At 35.4% G+C, this 18178-nt stretch overlaps 1 protein-coding gene across 4 annotated transcripts in view; it reads left to right on the top strand.

The window, feature by feature from the left end:
- Positions 1-18178, top strand: part of Cped1 (cadherin like and PC-esterase domain containing 1) — a 280168-nt gene that overhangs the window by 25802 nt on the left and 236188 nt on the right. For all 4 annotated transcript variants that reach the window (XR_002386702.2, XR_002386701.2, XM_021237581.2 and 1 more), the window contains one exon: positions 1215-1398. Coding sequence is in view for 2 of the 4 variants with exons in the window: in XM_004856454.3 (XP_004856511.2) it covers positions 1215-1398 (184 nt within the window). In the remaining 2 variants the exon portion in view is untranslated. The remainder of the gene's footprint in view (positions 1-1214; positions 1399-18178) is intronic.

Below are 18178 nucleotides of genomic sequence, written 5' to 3'. Positions count from 1 at the left end.
ATAATGAAGATATTTAAGTAATGAAAAAATCCATAATGTATTTTAGACCTTTGTTTGATTTTTTGGTTTGTAGTACTTAGAATTAAACCCAGGGTCTTGGACATGCTAGACAAGTGCTCTACCATTAGACTAGACCTCTTGCCCTTTAAAGCATTTATTTTTATTGTGAGACAGTCTTGCTAAGTTGCCCAGGCTGGTCTTGAACTTGTAATACACCTTTCTTAGCCTTCCAAGTAGCTGAGATTACAGGCATGCACCACCACATCCAGCTTAGACCCATTAAATGGACAAGTTGAAAGCTACTATTGAAAGTAATTTGGCTTTTACTATTTTCCTCTCATCTTTCTCCACCATCTTCTTTGTGCTCTCATATTTCTTGCCTGACCTTCATCCAATCTCATCCCTCTTCCCAGTAATAAAAAACATCTTTATTTTATCAAGATTTAATGTCGGGTTTTCAGATTAACACCCAGTATCTGTCATTAAGCCTTATAATGAATCCAAATTTTACCCTTCTGTCTCCTTTTCCATTCAAAAATTCCCTTTGTTAATGGAAATTCAAGCACCGTTGTGAGAAAGAATATTTATATACTGGGAAGCAATGAACTATTGCAGGAAGAAGATGGAATTATGGAACTTCAGTAGCTCTCCTTTTCTTTCTTTTGCACCCATCCTACTGCAGAGATGTTTTTCAAGTTCTACTGAGTCCTAATTGAGAGACACAACAGCACTGTATATCTCCACTCCGCTCCCAGCTGGGTTTCAGCTCTCCCTTTCTTGATTCTATCTTTCCGGGTCTATCCCATCTTTGTTTCCTTTACCACGTGTCCTTAAAATAGGTATTAAAAGATGATGCAGCAGGAACTCCTCTATAAGAGCACATGTAGACGACAGTCATAGCAACTAATTTGTATTTTCACCTAGAGTTGAGCTCCACGTTTCTATGAAACAGTTTTCCCTGAAGGAGCTCTATATTTTAATGGCCTAAAATTTTTATCTCTCTGTATGTAACAGTGAGAATTCTATTCTCCTTCACTTCTTGCACAGGAGGTTGTTTTTGTCCTTGACAGCCTTTCAGCGACTCTGTCTTCTTTTCTGGAGAAAAATGTACAGAATAACTTTCTAACTGGCCCTTGATTTGCATTAATGATGTCCTTCAAGGTAACTGTACTAATTTTTCATGTTGAATTTTCATGCATTCTTTCTTTTCTTAGATAGAAGAATCGATGGAGACACACTTTGGCGGTGATGGCAGACAGGCTGTACTCTACCGGCCTCCTTCCTACAGCAAAACAGAGCTGAGGCTCTACCAGCACATCCTCACAGAGCATCAGTATTCTGTTGTCATCACTGAAGAAAAGTTCAGTGCTGGCCAAGGGCTGAGGCTGCTAGAACAAGGTCAGAATAATAAGTAATTGACAAAGTCACTTGACAAAAAATAAAAACAATTTCTAGAATATACCACTGTCTCCCTCTAAAAATTTTCATAAAAACAAATTCTTATCCATCATTAACTTTCTCATATCATAGGAAATTTAGCTCCTTTTTCCTACTTCTTCTCAGTTTTTCTTTAGCTAGATCTCTTTATTCCTGGAATTATTTTGTTTATATTTTTGTAGCATTTTGGAGTAGCATAGTTCATGTTTAAATGCTACATTAAAAATGTTTGTGTTTATGAGCCTGAATACATACTCTGCCCAGCACCAAACTGCTCCATATCTTAAGAAAATTGCCACTTCATTTGACTGCAAGTAGAATGTCCTAGAAATTGTTTCAAGAAGCTAGCTTAAATGTGATTCACAGATGGCTCTAAATATGAAAGAAGTAAGGATATTTATTATATATGCTGTTACTCATCAAGTACTTTTTGATCAGTTGAAGAGAAAAATAAGAGACAAGTTTTTTAGCAAGTTATTTGAAAAGAAAATTGAGTAGATGATGAGGGTTAAAAGGGCAAAAGCAATAATAGCTTCATTTCTTGAGCAACTAACCGTAGGACAGACTTTATGTATACTCTGTATTCATGAACTTATTTAACCCTCACACTAACTCCCTGAGAACTAACTCTAAGATTAATAAATATTAACCACCTCCAAATTCCAGAAGAGGACCTGAGGCTTTGGAAGATGAAGTGACCCAGGATGTATCTTTCACCTGATATGGGGAAAGGACCTATGGGGAGACCCACATCCCAGCTCTTGTTTACTGTGTCCTTCCTCTTCAGCCTCTTGGTCTCTCTTTTGGTCCATTATCCTGCCCTAAGAGGTCACCATCAGAACTGCAGTGATATAGAATACTCACTCAGCATAAGTGACTCAGACTTTTCTCTTTACAATTACACAACACAGTTGTCCCTCAGTATTCACAGGGAACTGACTCTAGAAACCCTGCAGATACTAAGATTCATGGATACTCACATTTCTTCTATAAAATGGCATAGTATTTGCATACAATCTATTTACTTCCTCCCGTACACTTTAAATCGTCTCTGGATTCCTTCTAATGTCTAATACAATGTAAATACTGTAGAGTATATGATTACTATATTATTTAGGAAATAATGACAAGAAAAAAAACCCTGTACATTTTTAGTGAATATGCAAGTTTTAAAAATATTTCAATCCAAAAAAAAAGTATTTCAATCCATGGTTGGCTGAATCTATGGATGTAGAACCCATGAATATGAAAAGCTGACTGTATATCTACTTTTCTATTTACTAAAAGGGAAGGCAAATTTGAATTAACTGCTGATTTCTGTGATGGTTCCCTTTGGGAAAGAATGGTCAGATCCTGGTGCCAAAATACATTTTCAAACAAGGTTGGCATCATTGTAATACTTCTTTTTCAGTTGCATGCCCTCTTGTTGGCTTGTGCTGGTGAAAGAAAATTGGGGAGAAGTTTTTGAGAAGGCTGGGGTAATATTTAGCCTCAATTACCTTTCACATTGACAGTAAGCAGGGCAGGGGACTTAGCTCAGTGGTTTTGCCGCCTGCTGCGTAAGCGCAAGGACCCAAGTTCGATCCCTGGTACCAAAAAAAAAAAAAAAAAAAGAATTAAGACAGTAAGCTACTTAGCTTGCAAACACCTGAGGGATAGAGCCAAAGATTTGTTTTGCGTTTGTTTTCAGTACTGGAGATTGAACCCAAGGCCTCACACATGTTAGGAAAGTGTTCTACCACTGAGCTATATCCACAACCCTTTTTATTTTAAACCACAGTCTCACTAAGTTGTCTGCCTTGGCCTTGAAATTGAGATGTTCTGCCTCAGCTTCCTGAGTAGCTGGGATTACAAAAGAAGAACTATTTTGATAAGAAGAAAGTCTTAAAATGTGCAGACTATGTGCCAAGAGGGCAGGTCTTTTGTGAATGCCATTGACTAGTCACGACCTTCTAGGAATAGTATGGAAATTTAAAGTACTGGGCTTCTGGAAAAAATGAGAAAAACAAAATCAACATGAAACCTCTAGAATATTAGCAAGAGCTGAAAACAATGTTTGCAAATCTCACAGTTTTGTTCATGTTTGCTCTATTAAGAAAGGCCAACCCAAAGTTGTGGAACATCCATAAGTGATGGTCTCTAAAACCTATTCATCAGAATAACTATTGATATAAAGAAAGGAAATATTTAGCCTCATTCCACAAGACATCCCATCACTAAACAAGGTGATTGTATTGACACTGTCATCTAAGCTGTGCTTCGTATGTCATGCAGAGTAGCCCTGATGACATGCCACTAGGCCTAAAGGTCCTCTACTTCTCTGTCTCCTTTCTGTTGCCTCTAACTTACTATGGACACAACATGGATTATCTGTGCATTTCAACTTCAATTTTCAGTTTTCTCCAGCTGCAAAACAGATGGAATACTTCGCTTCTCTCCCTTGATGTCTTTGGGTCAGTTTTACAATGAAAAGGAGGATTGCTTTTCAGCTTCCAAATATCAAGGAGGTGCAGACAGCTTGAAGGCAATAGAACTCAGAAGCCAAAGTTGCTGCAGGGGCCTTCGGGGGCCCAGTGCAGAAGATAACTTTATGGTGTCACCAGCATTTATCAGTATAAATGCCGATTTGTTTCCTTTTTCTCACATTTCTCATATCTCCACAGCTTTAAAAACATCTCCTTCCTAACTCTTTCTTGGCGTTCTTTTACTCTGTATCATAAACTGTTGTTCCTGGATAGGCCTCAAAAAAGGGTAGTGATTTTACAATTTCTTGAGTATGAAACATTGAGTTTTGGTTTTTTTATTTGATTTTGAATTTCTTTTTTACTATAAAGCAATATGTATCAAATACCTGAAATAAAAGTTCTATGATTCTGATTTAATATTTTCTTGGTATTTATCCCACAGGGGGAAAAACATTTAAAAAATTACAGCTTATTTTCCATGGCCACCAATTTAATCTATAAATTATATTTGAATTGAGGCATTTACTATAAAAACATTTTTTAGAAGTACAATTCTATAAATCTGTTTTTCTTTAGTATTACATTTTCTTTTTCTGGTTATTTTACTGGGGATATATAAACTATGTATGAAGCTATGTTGGCACATCTAAACTTAACTTCCCCAAGTTAAGCAGCCTGGGCCAACTGAAAACAATTCAAAATGATCGGGAGCCCTATCAAACCCATCCTTGGCTTTGCCATTGCAGTTTCTGCTGTTTGCTAACTCATAATTTGAAAACATTACATTAAAACCAAGGTAGATGTTCTTACAAAAGCTACTGAGTACCGATGTGCAGGTTTGACACATTGATAAAATACATTCAGTCACAGGAAAGTAAATATAAAATGTATTTTCCTTTTTGTACCTGTCCATTCTGTCTGCTTTTTGCTTCTCTCCTGACTTGATTGTAATCACTTCTGTTGATCTTTTTTTGTGCCATTCTTCAAGAACAGATGGCCTTTTTCTAACTTGGAACCCCTTTTTTTTTTAACCTTTTAAGAATAGGAAAGAATAAAAATTAGGAAAGAAGTCATAAGCTAGACAGATAAGTCTGTACTATTCAATATACTCAGTACTGGTAGAGCAACATTTGGGCTTTATATTTTATTAATTTTTCTACTACTTATTTAGTAAAAAAAAAACCCTTTGAAAAGAAAAGTAGGCAATTTCAGGTCCTAAATTAGAATAAGCAGTACTTTTCCATGCTATGGCATAAGAGAATAAGAAAGCTTGTAGGGCTGTGAATAAACCACCTTAACCAGCCTAAGTTCTCTGAGCACTATCTGTTAAAGGCAGCAGTAATATTTACTTTAGAGTAGTATGTGGTATGTATTTAATCACTTGATTAAACCCCATCATAGTTCTGGAAGGAAACAAAGGAAAGTCAAGCCAACATTTTTATCTCCTTCAGTAGTCTGGGAATGGGACCCAGATTTTTATATTTTAAAAACAGATATAAATTATTGCTTTTTTAAATTTTGTGTTAATACATATTAGAAAACCTACAGAATGGGAAAACTTTTTGCTAGCTATTCCTCAGACAGAGGACTAATATCTAGAAGATGTAAAGAACCCCAAAACACTAGAGTCCTCCCAAATAAAAGACCCAATCAAAAATGGGCAAGAAGGGCCAGGGATTTAGCTCAGTGGTGCCGCTGCCTGCCTCACAAGCTCAAGGTCCCAAGTTTGAACCCCTACCAAAAAAAAAAAAATGGGCAAGTGAAATGAATAGACACTTCACAAAAAAAGCACAGATAACTACTAAACACATGAAGAAATGCTCAACATCACTGGTCATTAGAGAAATGCAAATTAAAACAACACTAAGATTCCATCTTACCTCAAAAAGAATGGCTATCATTAAGAAATCAAATAATAACAAATGCTGGCAAGGTGTGGGGAAAAGGGAACCCTTCTACATTTTGGGTGGTAATGTACAACCACTATGGAAATCAGTATGGAGATTCCTTAAAAAACTAAAACTAGATACAAGTACAGTGGTGCCTTGGGTCGCGAACTTAATTTGTACTATGATTTTGGGAAAGATGGCCACGTTTGCGTTCGTGTGGGAAAGACGGTTGCAGTCATGTTTGTTATCTGATGCAGAGTTTGCAAACAAAACCAAAATTTTGCCAAACACTGTTTGCGAACCAAATTGTTTTCAAACAAAGTGTTCATGAACCGAGATATTCTTATGTGTAGTGTGGCACTGTTCTAAGAGATATATTATTGGTTTAAAGACTAACAATTTTTACAGTTAGTTTTGAAAATAAAATGATGCAGAAGTCTATTTGCTATTATGCCATTGCAGTAAGTATAATTTAACTGCATAGGTATTTACAACCAGCAGTTCATCTTTAAGCTGGTTTTGAAAACAGTATGCAGATGCTTTTCCTTTCAGAGTTAGGTCTACTAAACATTATAGAATGATAACATACTTATATGGTCTTTCGATCCTTTGACTTGGGAAAATATATCTTATGTCCCTGCATTTTGAGAACATATAATTTTCTAAAGGAAAAGAAGCACCATCCAATTATTTTCTTTCCTCCCACATAAGTGCTATTTAGTAAGTCAGTGCTTCAGTGCATTGTGGCCTAAGAGAAATATTTTCCAAAAGTTTTAAAACTACTCCCCATAATGAAATCCAAGCAGTATCTGGCCTAAGAGAATCTGACTCAGGGTAGATATTATCATTGGATCAGATTGTTTATATATACTTGAAGAATAGCGCATACTTAGGAATTTTCTATCAACTTTCAAATAAATTGTGCACTTTCATACTATGTGTACTATAATCTATGTGAAAAATAAAATACATACCTGCTATCAAAGCTATAGAAAGAATTGGAGTCACATTTATGATTTCAGATTGTTTTTGTTTTTGTAATGTTGGGGTTTTGCATAGTACATTTTTAAAAGAAATAGAGAAAAAAAAAGCCCATATTGGTTTTCTTACCAGGAGTTGGCAAACTGTAGCCCACTGGCCAGATCTACATGTTTTTGTAAATAAAGTTTTATTGGAACACAGTCACACTCATTCATTTTCATCTTGCTTTTGGCTACTTTTGTTCTACAAGAACAGAGTTGATTAGTTGCTATAGAAACTATACTGCGTGAAAGCCTACAGTTTGTATTATTAAATGCTTTGTCCAGTGTGTTTTCTGTAGGTTAATTGTATGTAACATGATTCCATATCAAGCTGGCAATTAGACTCTGGGTTTGAGATAGTTTCTAAACTTATACCAAACTTTACTGAGAAAGAATCTGATGGTTTACAATAATACAAGTAATAACAAAATTGCTAAAGTGGAAATATAAAATTATGACCCAAACTGGATATTCCTTTTAGCTACCATAATTTAGGCTTAGCTTTGGCTGGAAGCTTCCAAGTACTAGAGCGACAACAGAAAGTATAGTTTTACTCTCAGGATGAAAGGAACAGTACAGCTTGTTCTCTCAATTTCTCACATGCCCAAGTAGTATATTTAAAACAACTTTTTCAAAAGGAGTATAAAGTAGATGATACTAAGTAATAAAGTAGATCAAAGGCCAGGGCAATATTTCTGTTGCAAATCAAGTAAATGCCACAGCATTATTCATATAGCAGCCTCCAGTAGAAAGTGGGAATACATCCTTACAGTGAGGCATTTATATGAAAGGTTAAAATTAATGCTATGAGAAATAGTATTTGTATTCATACTTAATTTGACAGAATGTGTTCTGGAGAATGATATTTTAAGTAAGTTACTTTATAGCCTTTTCCTTCCTACTAAGAATGCTGTAATATATCCAGACGTGCTTTTTGGACACACTATTAAAAATATAGTTAATAGAGCAAGAATATAGGTTAATGTAAAAAATATAGTTTTTACATTATTTTACTTAATGTAAAAATATATTTAAAAATAAAAACATATTTCCCTGTTTAATGTATCTGTCTTCCTATATTTTTATCTACATTCAATTTCACTTCTAAAAATGTCTAACAAAGCTAGGTATCACTTAAAATTTAGTCTAATTTTGAAGGTTTATTTATAGTGGCCCCATGCCAAGAGCTGCTTCTAAAGTTTGTGTGGAGAGAAACATTTACTACAAATCAGTTTTAACCTGTGTAATGGAAAACATATTTCAAATATTTTCTTAAGTTTATTTGTATTAAGAGGTAATCTATAAGAAAGTTGAGATTTAAATTGCCCATAAGTAAGAAGAATTTAACCATAAGAATTGCTTCCTTGGGGAAGTAGTGGATGGTGATAATTAAAAAGTATCAGCTTGAGAGTGAGACAGAACCTGAGCTGGAGTCCCTAGAGTTGCCTTTTAATGCTTTTAATGATTATCTAACCTTGGGCAGGGTACTTAATCTCTTAAAGCCTCAGTTTTCTCATCTGCAAATTGATTGCTCAAGGGAGGTGCCTATAAAATGTGAAGTAGCATCAGGATGCTTGCTCCTGCTGGGCTGGGTATTACTATGGGCTCAATGAACTTGATAGGTGTTTTTCTAGGCCAGATTCCTTCAACTTACATATTTTCATTAAAAGGTCTGCATTGTAAACTCTCGTGAAATTCTGACATGTACTGTACTGGCCCATTTTCTCAGAAATACCTCAGATTAAAAACATTCTGTAAGCTCCATAAGGGATCTGGTCTTTTCTACTGGTCACTTAAAACCATGCCCTGTACATACAGGTATGCAGTATGTATTTACTGAATATGTGGATAAATCAAGATAAAAAGCACACCAATATTTAGGCCTCTTAAATAGTGAACACTCAGGAAATTTAAATCAAAGTTTCATTTACAACCCTTTTATTTTTATAATAATTTTAAAGGAGCATCAATATTCTACTGGTGTGCAAATCTGCCCATATTACAAAAGAACAACATAAATATAGATGCACATAGGTCTGGTGCTTTATACTTCAAATGATTCGAGACTGCACAGAATTTAAGTGGTATGTCTATTTTTTCAGATTTTTACTCTGTCCTTCCTTGCAAGTCTCCTGTACCATATTTGATAGGGTTAATTGGTGTGTTGCCTTTGGGGGAGGGCACAGGAATCTAGTTAGAAACTATTGAGTTACAGGTGCTGTGAGGATTGCATAGGGAAGTATAGCAGAAACAAACAACTAGAGAAGCCAGGGCAGAAGATATAGATTTGTGAGTCATCTGTGTAGGGGTGGCAATTAATTCACTAAAGGTTTTACATTCCATAGAGCAATGCAACAATGTTATGTAAAGATGTTCTCCAGCAAAAAACACATAAAAGTAAGAGTATAGGTTTTGATGTTTGTCAACAATAAGGGGAAATAGTAAAAAACTCCATGATGCCATTTCTGTCCTCTATTTTATGCTTTGTAGCTCATTTCGTAGCATAATGTAAAATATTCACTTTATGTTCTTTTAATCCCTTGGTTTGGAAAACCATATCTCATGATGAAGGATTTTTATTTTATTTTTTTTTAATTTTGTTTTATTGGTACAATTTAGGTATACAATATAATGACATTCATCATTGGAAATTTGCACCTTTACATAATGTCTCTTGGTTCTTATTTTTTCCCCTTCTCTTGCCCTCCCTTCAACCCCTCCATCTCTCCCTATTTACAAAGACTTTGTTTCCACTTTTTTCATTTTCTCTTATTAATTCCATTCCCTTCTTTCCTTTCCCCTACCTCTCCCACTTCCCCTCCCCCTTTGCCCCTTTTCTTCCTATTTCACATTATCTATTATACCATTTAGCCCTTATTTACACTTTCAGTTTCTCACACTAGAGAAACCATTCAGTATTTACACATGTGTGTCCTGTTTACTTCACTTAAGAGTATTGCCTCAATGTGCCTCCATTTAGCTATAAATGTCTCTAATTTCTCAATTTTTATGGCTGAGTAGTGCTCCATTTCATTAAAAAACCGTACATTTTCTTTATCCAGTCACCAGTTAATGGGCATTTGGGCTGCTTCCAACTTTTAGCTATTACAAATTGTGCTGCTATGAACATGGGTACACATATATCACTGTGGTATGATTCTTTTAATTCTTTGGGAAAGATACCCAGCAGGGGAATAGCTGGGTCAAATGGGACTTCCAGTACTAGTTCCTTGAGGTATCTCCATACTGATTTCCACAGTGGTTGCACCAGTCTACACTCCCACCAGCAGTGGAGCAGAGTTCCTCTTTCCCCACAGCCCCACCAGCATTTATTATTGGTTAATTTCACGATAGCAGCCGTTCTTTCTGGAGTGAGGTGAAATCTCAGCATCATTTGCATCTCTCGAATAACCAGTGATGTTGAACATTGTTTCATTTGTTTATTTGCTATTTCTATTTCTTCGTCTGAGAAATGTCTGTTCATTTCAGATGCTCATTTTCGGATTGAGTCTTTAAATATGGGAGGTCTGATTTTTTCAAGTTCTTTATAGATTCTACATAATAGACCTTTGTCTGAGGAACAGCAGGTGAAAATTTTTTCCCCCATTGTGGGTTGTCTCTTCACACTGCTGGTAGTTTCTCTTGCTGTGCAGAAGCTTTTTAATAAGAAGAGATCCCACTCTTAATTGTTTGTGCTAGTTCACGGGTAACTGAGGTTTTGTTCATAAAATCTTTTCCTACACCAATGTCTTCAAGAGTTCTACCTAACCTCTGTTCCATTTTGAGTTTAGTTTAGTGCTTGGTGAGAGATACAGGTCTAGTTTTAATCTTTGGCAAGTCGAGACCCAATATTTCCAGTACCATTTATTAAAGAGGCTATCTTTCCTCCAGTGAGGGTTTTTGGCTCCTTTATTGAAGATGGGATGGCTGAGTGTGTCTGGTATTGTTTCTGCATCTTCTAATCTGTTCCACTGGTCCTCAGGTCTGTTTCTTTGCCAGTACCATGCTGTTTTTACCACAGTAACTTTGTAGTATAGTTTCAAGTTAGGGATTGTGATACCTCCTGCCATGTCTCTGTTACCTAGAATTGCTTTTGCTATTCCGGGTTTTGTCTTGTTCCAAGTGAATTTTTGGATTGTTTTCTCAAGGTCTGTGAAGTATGTTGCTGGGATCTCAATTAGGATTGCATTGAACCTATATAGCAGCTTTGGAAGTATGGCCATTTTCACTATATTGATCCTTTCTACCCAGGAGCAGGGGATGTCTTTCTGTTTTCTGATATCATCTTCAATTTGTCTTTTCAGAGTGCTATAGTTTTCAGAGAAGAGGTCTTTGATTTCTTTTGTTAGGTTGATTCCTAGGTATTTCAGCTTTTTGGATGCTATTATGAAAGGAATTGTATGCCCTATTTCTGTCTCAGTGAGTCTATTGTTCATGTAGAGGAAAGCTATTGATTTTTGTGTTTTGACCTTGTATCCAGCTACTCTACTGAATTTGGTTATTAAGGCTAGAAGACTTTTGGTGAAGTTCTTGGGGTCTTCTATATACAGTATCATGTCATCTGCAAATAATGGCAATTTGACTTCTTCATTTCCTATCTTTATTCCTTTTATTTCTTTCTCTTGTCTAATTGCCGTGGCTAATGTTTCCAAAACTATATTGAACAGGAGTGATGATAGTGGACATCCTTGTCTTGTTTCTGATTTTAGTGTGAAGGATTTCAGTTTTTGACCATTTAGTATGATATTGGCTGTTGGTTTTTCATAGATGGCTTCTATGAGTTTGAGGTAGAGACCATCTATTCAAATTTTTTGTAGGGTTTTGATCATAAATGCATGTTGGATTTTGTCAAATGCTTTTTCTGCATCTATGGAGATAATCATATGGTTTTTGTCCTTGGCTCTATTGATATAGTGTATTACATTGGTTGGTTTGCATATGGTGAACCATCCCTACATCCCTGAGATGAATCCCACTTGGTCAGGGTGTATGATTTTCTTCTGCATTCTATTTGCCATTATCTTAGAAAGGATTTTTGCATCTATGTTCATTAGTGAGACTGGCCTATAGTTCTCTTTTTCAGTTGGGTCTTTCTCTGCTTTGGGGATCAAGGTGATGCTTGCTTTCAGGAATGAATTTGGGAGTATTGATTCCCTTTCAATTTCATTGAAGAATTTAAACAGTAGTGGCAGTAGTTCCCCTCTAAATGTCTTGTAGAATTCAGCAGTGAAGCCATCAGGACCTGGGCTTTTCTTAGTTGGTAAGCTTTTAATTATGTTTTCAATTTCATTGGTTGATATTGGGTTGTTTAGAATTTTTAGGTCTTCTTTGTTCAACTTCGGTAATTCATATGTGTCTAGGAATCTGTCCATTTCTTCTGTGTTTTCCATCTTATTGGCATATAGGTTCTGGACATAGGTATCAATAATCCTCAGGATTTCTGCTGGGTCTGTTGTAATTTCACCCTTTTCATTCCTAATTGCATGGATTTGGGCCTTTGCTTTCCTTTTCCTGATAAAGTTGGCTAAGGGTTTGTCAATTTTGTTTATTCTTTTGAAGAACCAACTCTTGGCTTCATTAATTTTTTGTATCATTCTCCAGGGAATTGATTTCTGGTCTTATCCTTATAATTTCCTCCCTTGTATGAGCTTTGGGTTTGTCCTGCTCTTCTTTTTCTAGAAGCTTGAGGTTCAGCGTGAGGTTGTTTAATTGAGCTCACTCTGTTTTCCTAATATATGTATTCACTGCTATGAATTTCCCTCGTAAGACTGCTTTCATTGTGTCCCATAGATTCTGATATGTTGTATTGTCATTGTCATTTAATTGAAGGAACTATGTGATTTCTTTTTTAATTTCCTTTCTGACCCATTGGTTATTCAGAAGTGTGTTGCTCAATTTCCATGTATTTATGAAATTTTTGCGGGTTTTTTTGCTATGGATCTCCAATTTCATCACACTATGGTCTGATAATATACAGGAGATAACTTCAATTCCTTTGCACTTACTTAAACACGTTCTATGAGTGAGTGTGTGGTCTATTTTGGAGAATGACCCATGTGCAGCTGAAAAGAATGTGTATTCTGATTTTGTGGGGTGGAAGACTCTGTAAACATCTGTTAAGTTCATTTGTTCAAGAGTTTGATTTAGTTCTGGTATTTCATTACTTGTTTTTTGTCTAGTTGTTCTATCTTTTTGTTACAGTGGGGTATTGAGGTACCCCATTACTATTGTATTAATGTTTACTTGATTTTTCATGTCCATTAGTATTTGTTTTATATAGTTGGGTGCACTAGTCTTTGGTGCATAGATATTTATGATTGTCATCTCTTCCTGTTGGATTCTTCCCTTTACAAGGATGTAGTGTCCTTTGTCTCTCTTAATCAATCATGAGTTTTTCTTTTTGTTGGATTCTCCTCCTTTACATTTAATTTCTTGTCGCGCGCTATGGATTCCTTCTGCTGAGCTTCCTGGGGTTGTGATCCTCATTGTACCTACTATATTATCTGAAACTTTTTGGAGTGCTGGTTTGGTATTCTTGAAGTTTCTAAGGTGCTATTTGTCATGAAAGTATCTAATTTTCCATCAATTTTGAAAGATAGTTTTGCAGGTTTGGAGCTTGTTTTCCTTTAGGGCTTGGAATACATCACTCCAAGCTCTTCTTGCCTTGAGGCTTTAAACTGAGAAGTCTGCTGTGACTCTGATGGGCTTTCCTTTGTATGTGATTTGTTTCTTTTCTCTAACTGCTTGTAGAACTTTGTTCTTCTGTTGGGTTTCTGGAATCATAACAATTATATGCCTATGTGTAGATTTTTTTTGATCAAGGCTAGTTGGAGGCTTATATGTCTCACTTATGTGTATGTCAAGTTCTTTTCCCTGCTTGGGAAGTTTTCTGCCATTATGTCTGTGAACAGTTTTTTTTATGTCATCTGTACTCTCTCCTGTTTCTTTGTTGACTCCAATCAGTCTTATGTTATTCTTCTTTGCTTTGTCTAGTAGCTGCTGGATTGATTTCTTGTGGTCCTCTATAATTTTGAAGGAATTTTTCTTTTCCTGGTCACTAATTGCAATCTTATCTTCTCTATCTGAAATTGTGTCCTCACATTGACTCATTCTGTTGTGTAGACTTTCAATGGAGTTTTTAATCTCCTGAAAATATGTTTGTATCTGTTTTATGGGTTCCATTTGTTTCCTATGTTGGGATTCCATCATGTTCCTCAGCTCCTTTATTTTTTTTTAATCTGTGTCCTCTCTAGATTTATTAATCATGCCTTGCACTATGGGCACAATCTCTGCTGTTATCTGAGAAATTATTTCTGATTTCACTTTTTCCAGATCCTCTTTTGCTGCCAGTTCAGGGAGTCCAGTTGATTGAGTATCAGAGTGTTCCATCTCATTTCCCTTTGGGGTTGCTGTAGATGATCTGCAAGTCTGGTTTTGAGACTTGTCTACATGTCTTCTCATTTCGATGTGGGGGAGGGGGTGTTGGTGCCCATACAGCTCACCTGCTCTGTGCTGGGAGCGGTGGATTGGCAGCCTGGAAGCCCTTTCCTCTGGGCTGGGAGGGGTGTAACAGCAGCCCTGAAGCCCCTTCCTCCATGATCATGGTTTTTAATAATATATTTCTTTTAAAAAAAGATAGAAGCACCATTAAATTACTTTCATAGCATTCAGGTACTATTTAGCAAATCATTGTTTTAGTTCACAGAATGATACCTTGGCCTAAAAGAGAACAGATATTTTCCAAAAATTTTCAACCTAATCTCAGAGTAAACTGTAAGTAATATGAAGTTCAAAAGATTTTAACAGAGAGTATATTTTTATCATTAAGTCAGAATTATTTATGGAAGCTTGAAGAAGACACAATTTTTGTGGTTGCATCAGAAACCAGGACTGCATCAGCAATGAGAAAATATATTATTCTACTTGCAAAGAATGTTTCTGGGGAGACTTGTAAGTAGGACCAATATTTTTGTGTTCTAATTGTCTAACAAGATGCTTGAATACAAGATATGTAGTAACTCTAGAAGGCACAAGTAGGACCAATTTATGAGTGAATATTCTTAAATCAGAGTTGTCTGAAAATTATGTTTCGTTGGAACAGAAGTAAATCTGTGATGCAGATGGGAAGATTGCTGCTTTATGTAGGAGAATGAGTAAAATGACCACCAAAATCTTAAACTCTACAGTTCTATGGTGCAATATACAGTACCTAATGCTCATATACACCAAATAAGAGAAAGCAGAACCAAAATTTAAATCCCAACAGTCCATGGAATTTCTTTTCTTTAGTCTTTGCTTTTAGTCCAGTGTTCTATGGGCAGAAGAGAGGAATGGGAAGAAAAGAAAGAATGGACAAACATCAGTCTGGATCAAATTTGGAGGTGATTCCCTTTGGGTATTTGTGCAGATTTATTGTAGATGCTTCTACTGATAATTTAAAAGTTGAGACTCGAATGAACTTCTATTACTTTTTTGTCTTCTAGACCCCCACCAGCACCCTGCTGCTTTCCTGATTTTAATTTTCTATATAACTACTTATCAGGAAGACAAAAGAGTAAAGGTCACATTTAAAAGGCACAGTGTATTTTGCCTTACAGGGTTTTCACCTAGAACACATCTGACATCCATTTTTATTACGCAAGTAATAGGTTTTGGGTAGTATCTGAAGTGCTTCTGTACTTTAATTAATCAAACTAGGATTCAAAAAAAGAAATTGAATCAGAGAAACTTATAAAGCTACACCATTCTATTTTATTGCATTATGACATTCAGTAATTGTGTGCTCAGGTTTATTGCTATTTTCCTCAGTGTTTATGAAATTACTGATATATTTACAACCAAACAGAATTTGTTCTTTAATTGGCACACTGGAGCTCAAGGAATGTTTATTTAACCTTAACTTAGTAGAGTTGTTTATACTACAAGAACTTGAGTTCAATTTACTTTAATTTTTGAAAAAGCTTTCTTATTTATAAAAGTTGAGCTTGGAGTGACCTCCCTATTCTGATGTTTCCTTTACCCTCCACTGTGCAAAGAGAACAAAAAGCCAGTGTTTCGTTTTTACTCCAAAGAATCTAAACTGCTTCCTTAAGTGGGTTAGTTCTTACAACTGAAAATGGTAACCAGATGTTTACTGAAATCTGTAGCAATTCTCTTTCAAGCCCAGCTTCTTTGTAATTGATCTTTTTAAGTTTCATAGAAACCAGATTGGGTATTTGAATTTTCCAAAGCTGGGAAATGTTTAATATAACTTTGAAGACACTTTATCTATTTTGTTAAATGTACTTTTTCTACTTGTAGTTTTTTAAATGATGCAACATTGAAATTTTAATAAGTAATTTATTTCAAGTCTTTGTTTTTTTTCATATATCTTGGAAATGTAAAGTACTTTTTAAAAAATTAGACATTTTTGTCACAGACTAAACTGTGCTTTGAATGGCAGATATAATTCGCAAAAACAAATAATATCCATACTATATTTAGATTGGGAAAAGACTCCAAGAAAGAAAAACAAACTCTTTCATATAAGACCTTTCAAATAATAGTATTTATGGATTAGCTAAAAGAGAGATATAGTGTGTTCTCTAAGCTAGTGTGGTATCAGATCTAGCTGCTTGAAATATTTTAAACATTTTCCTCAAATTGCGATGAATTTGGGAATATCTAACCATATTTCCAAGGCTACTTCTTAATTTTTGTATCACTTTTACTTTCTAATATCAGTATTATAAAATTGTTGAAACTTTTCAAATCACTCTTTTAAGACCTGACTGTCCAAATTAATTAATATTTTCCTCCTGATATAGCCTTATCTTCTTTAGCTAAAGTTTCCTCTTTCTAATAACCTATCTTGTGAATATAAAACTTATAGTTTGAAAGACAAGGACTTAAGGGAAAGTGAATTTTTTTAGCAATCTCCCTCCATAAATTAACTCCATAAATTGACTTTCAGTCCTTGTCTCACCTTTTGAAATTATCCTTTAAAATTTACCAAGAATCTTCTTTTGTTAAAAAATTCTGGCCACTATCTTTGTGGTTGTATTAATTTTGCTATAAAGGTAGACTTGAACAAGTATGGAATATTAGTATTTCTAAAAAGTTATAATTTTCCATAAAAATTATAAATTAAGCATTGATGTGAATTCACTGAGGTAATTTCTCAATTTCCATGGTCTTTCCCTAGCAGTATTTCCTAAATTTGGTAAACTGTACAAACTACGGTAGAATAAACACCTGTCCTTGCATTTAGAAGGGTCAACGTGGTTGGGAAGTTTCTTAAGAATCCTTCCCTCTCTTCCTGCCTTTGCTTGCTTCTTTTTAAGCCCCTTTCTTCTTTGTGTTCTTCCTCCAAATATTGCTCTTCTCCAGGACGTTTATCCTTAATAATCTCCCACAACCCATCATCTTAATACTCTATCAAGAAATTTTTCTGTCTTATAAATCCAATAATCTCCTTAAGGAATATAATCTCCAAATAATGTTGGGTCTTAGTTCATCTCCTATGAGCAAAATTTTAAGAGTCAAGATTAAAAAAAAAGAGTCAAGATTTTCTAGGTACCTAATAGATGTTCTGATTTGTGTGACCCATTATCTTAATAGATATGGAACTCAATTGATCATCCTACCCCGGCAATATCTGTTTTTCTTGCCTGACATCTTTCTGTTTAGAGCTCTTGAGTTCTAAAGTTCATTGTTAGATCTTCTCTGCCTTTTTTTACACATGTACCTGTTTCAGGCCCTTTAAAGTTTGCCCATGCTCTACCTCCTTTAGAGTTCCATTACTTCTCTCTTGTATTATCACAGTGGCTACTAAATATTCCCTTACTATTTCCCACTAAATAGAACACAATTTTTTTTCTTAGTCTGGAATTTAACACTTTTTATGCCATGGTATCTGATGCTTCCCCATCACTGCTATAGCTCAGGATTCTTCATATATTTTAATGATTTAAGGAACTTAAAAATTAAAAAATCCAATGCCAGGCTCCACTCCAGGAAATTAAATCAGAATTTCCTGTGAAGGAGATGGGCCTGGGCATCTCTCTCTCTTTTTTTTTTAAACTTTCCATGATACTGATGTGTGGCCAAGATAGAGAACTACAGCGATTTGCCTGACCACATTTCATAGCTTTCTATTTTGCATTGCTGTTTAAGTGATTGTTTTCTAGGGTTCCCTGTTGTATGTTTTTCATGTGCAAGAGGAATGATCACATCTCAAAATGTGAGCCAGAGAAAGGCTGGAGTCCCACAACCCCTTCCCAAGACACACCCCCAGTGGAGCTCATTTCTGCTAGGCCCCACTTTGTTCTAAATGTTTCACATCATCTCCCTCTACCACCCTGGGGTACAAGCTTCTACTACATGA

This window comes from Heterocephalus glaber, unplaced genomic scaffold (assembly GCF_053883595.1).
Source record: "Heterocephalus glaber isolate CG9 unplaced genomic scaffold, H.glaber_assembly_v1.0 deba00000546, whole genome shotgun sequence".
NCBI classification, from domain to species: Eukaryota; Metazoa; Chordata; class Mammalia; order Rodentia; family Bathyergidae; genus Heterocephalus; species Heterocephalus glaber.
The sequence above is the reverse complement of the archived record's forward strand: the minus strand, read 5'-3'. Positions and strand labels throughout refer to the sequence as shown.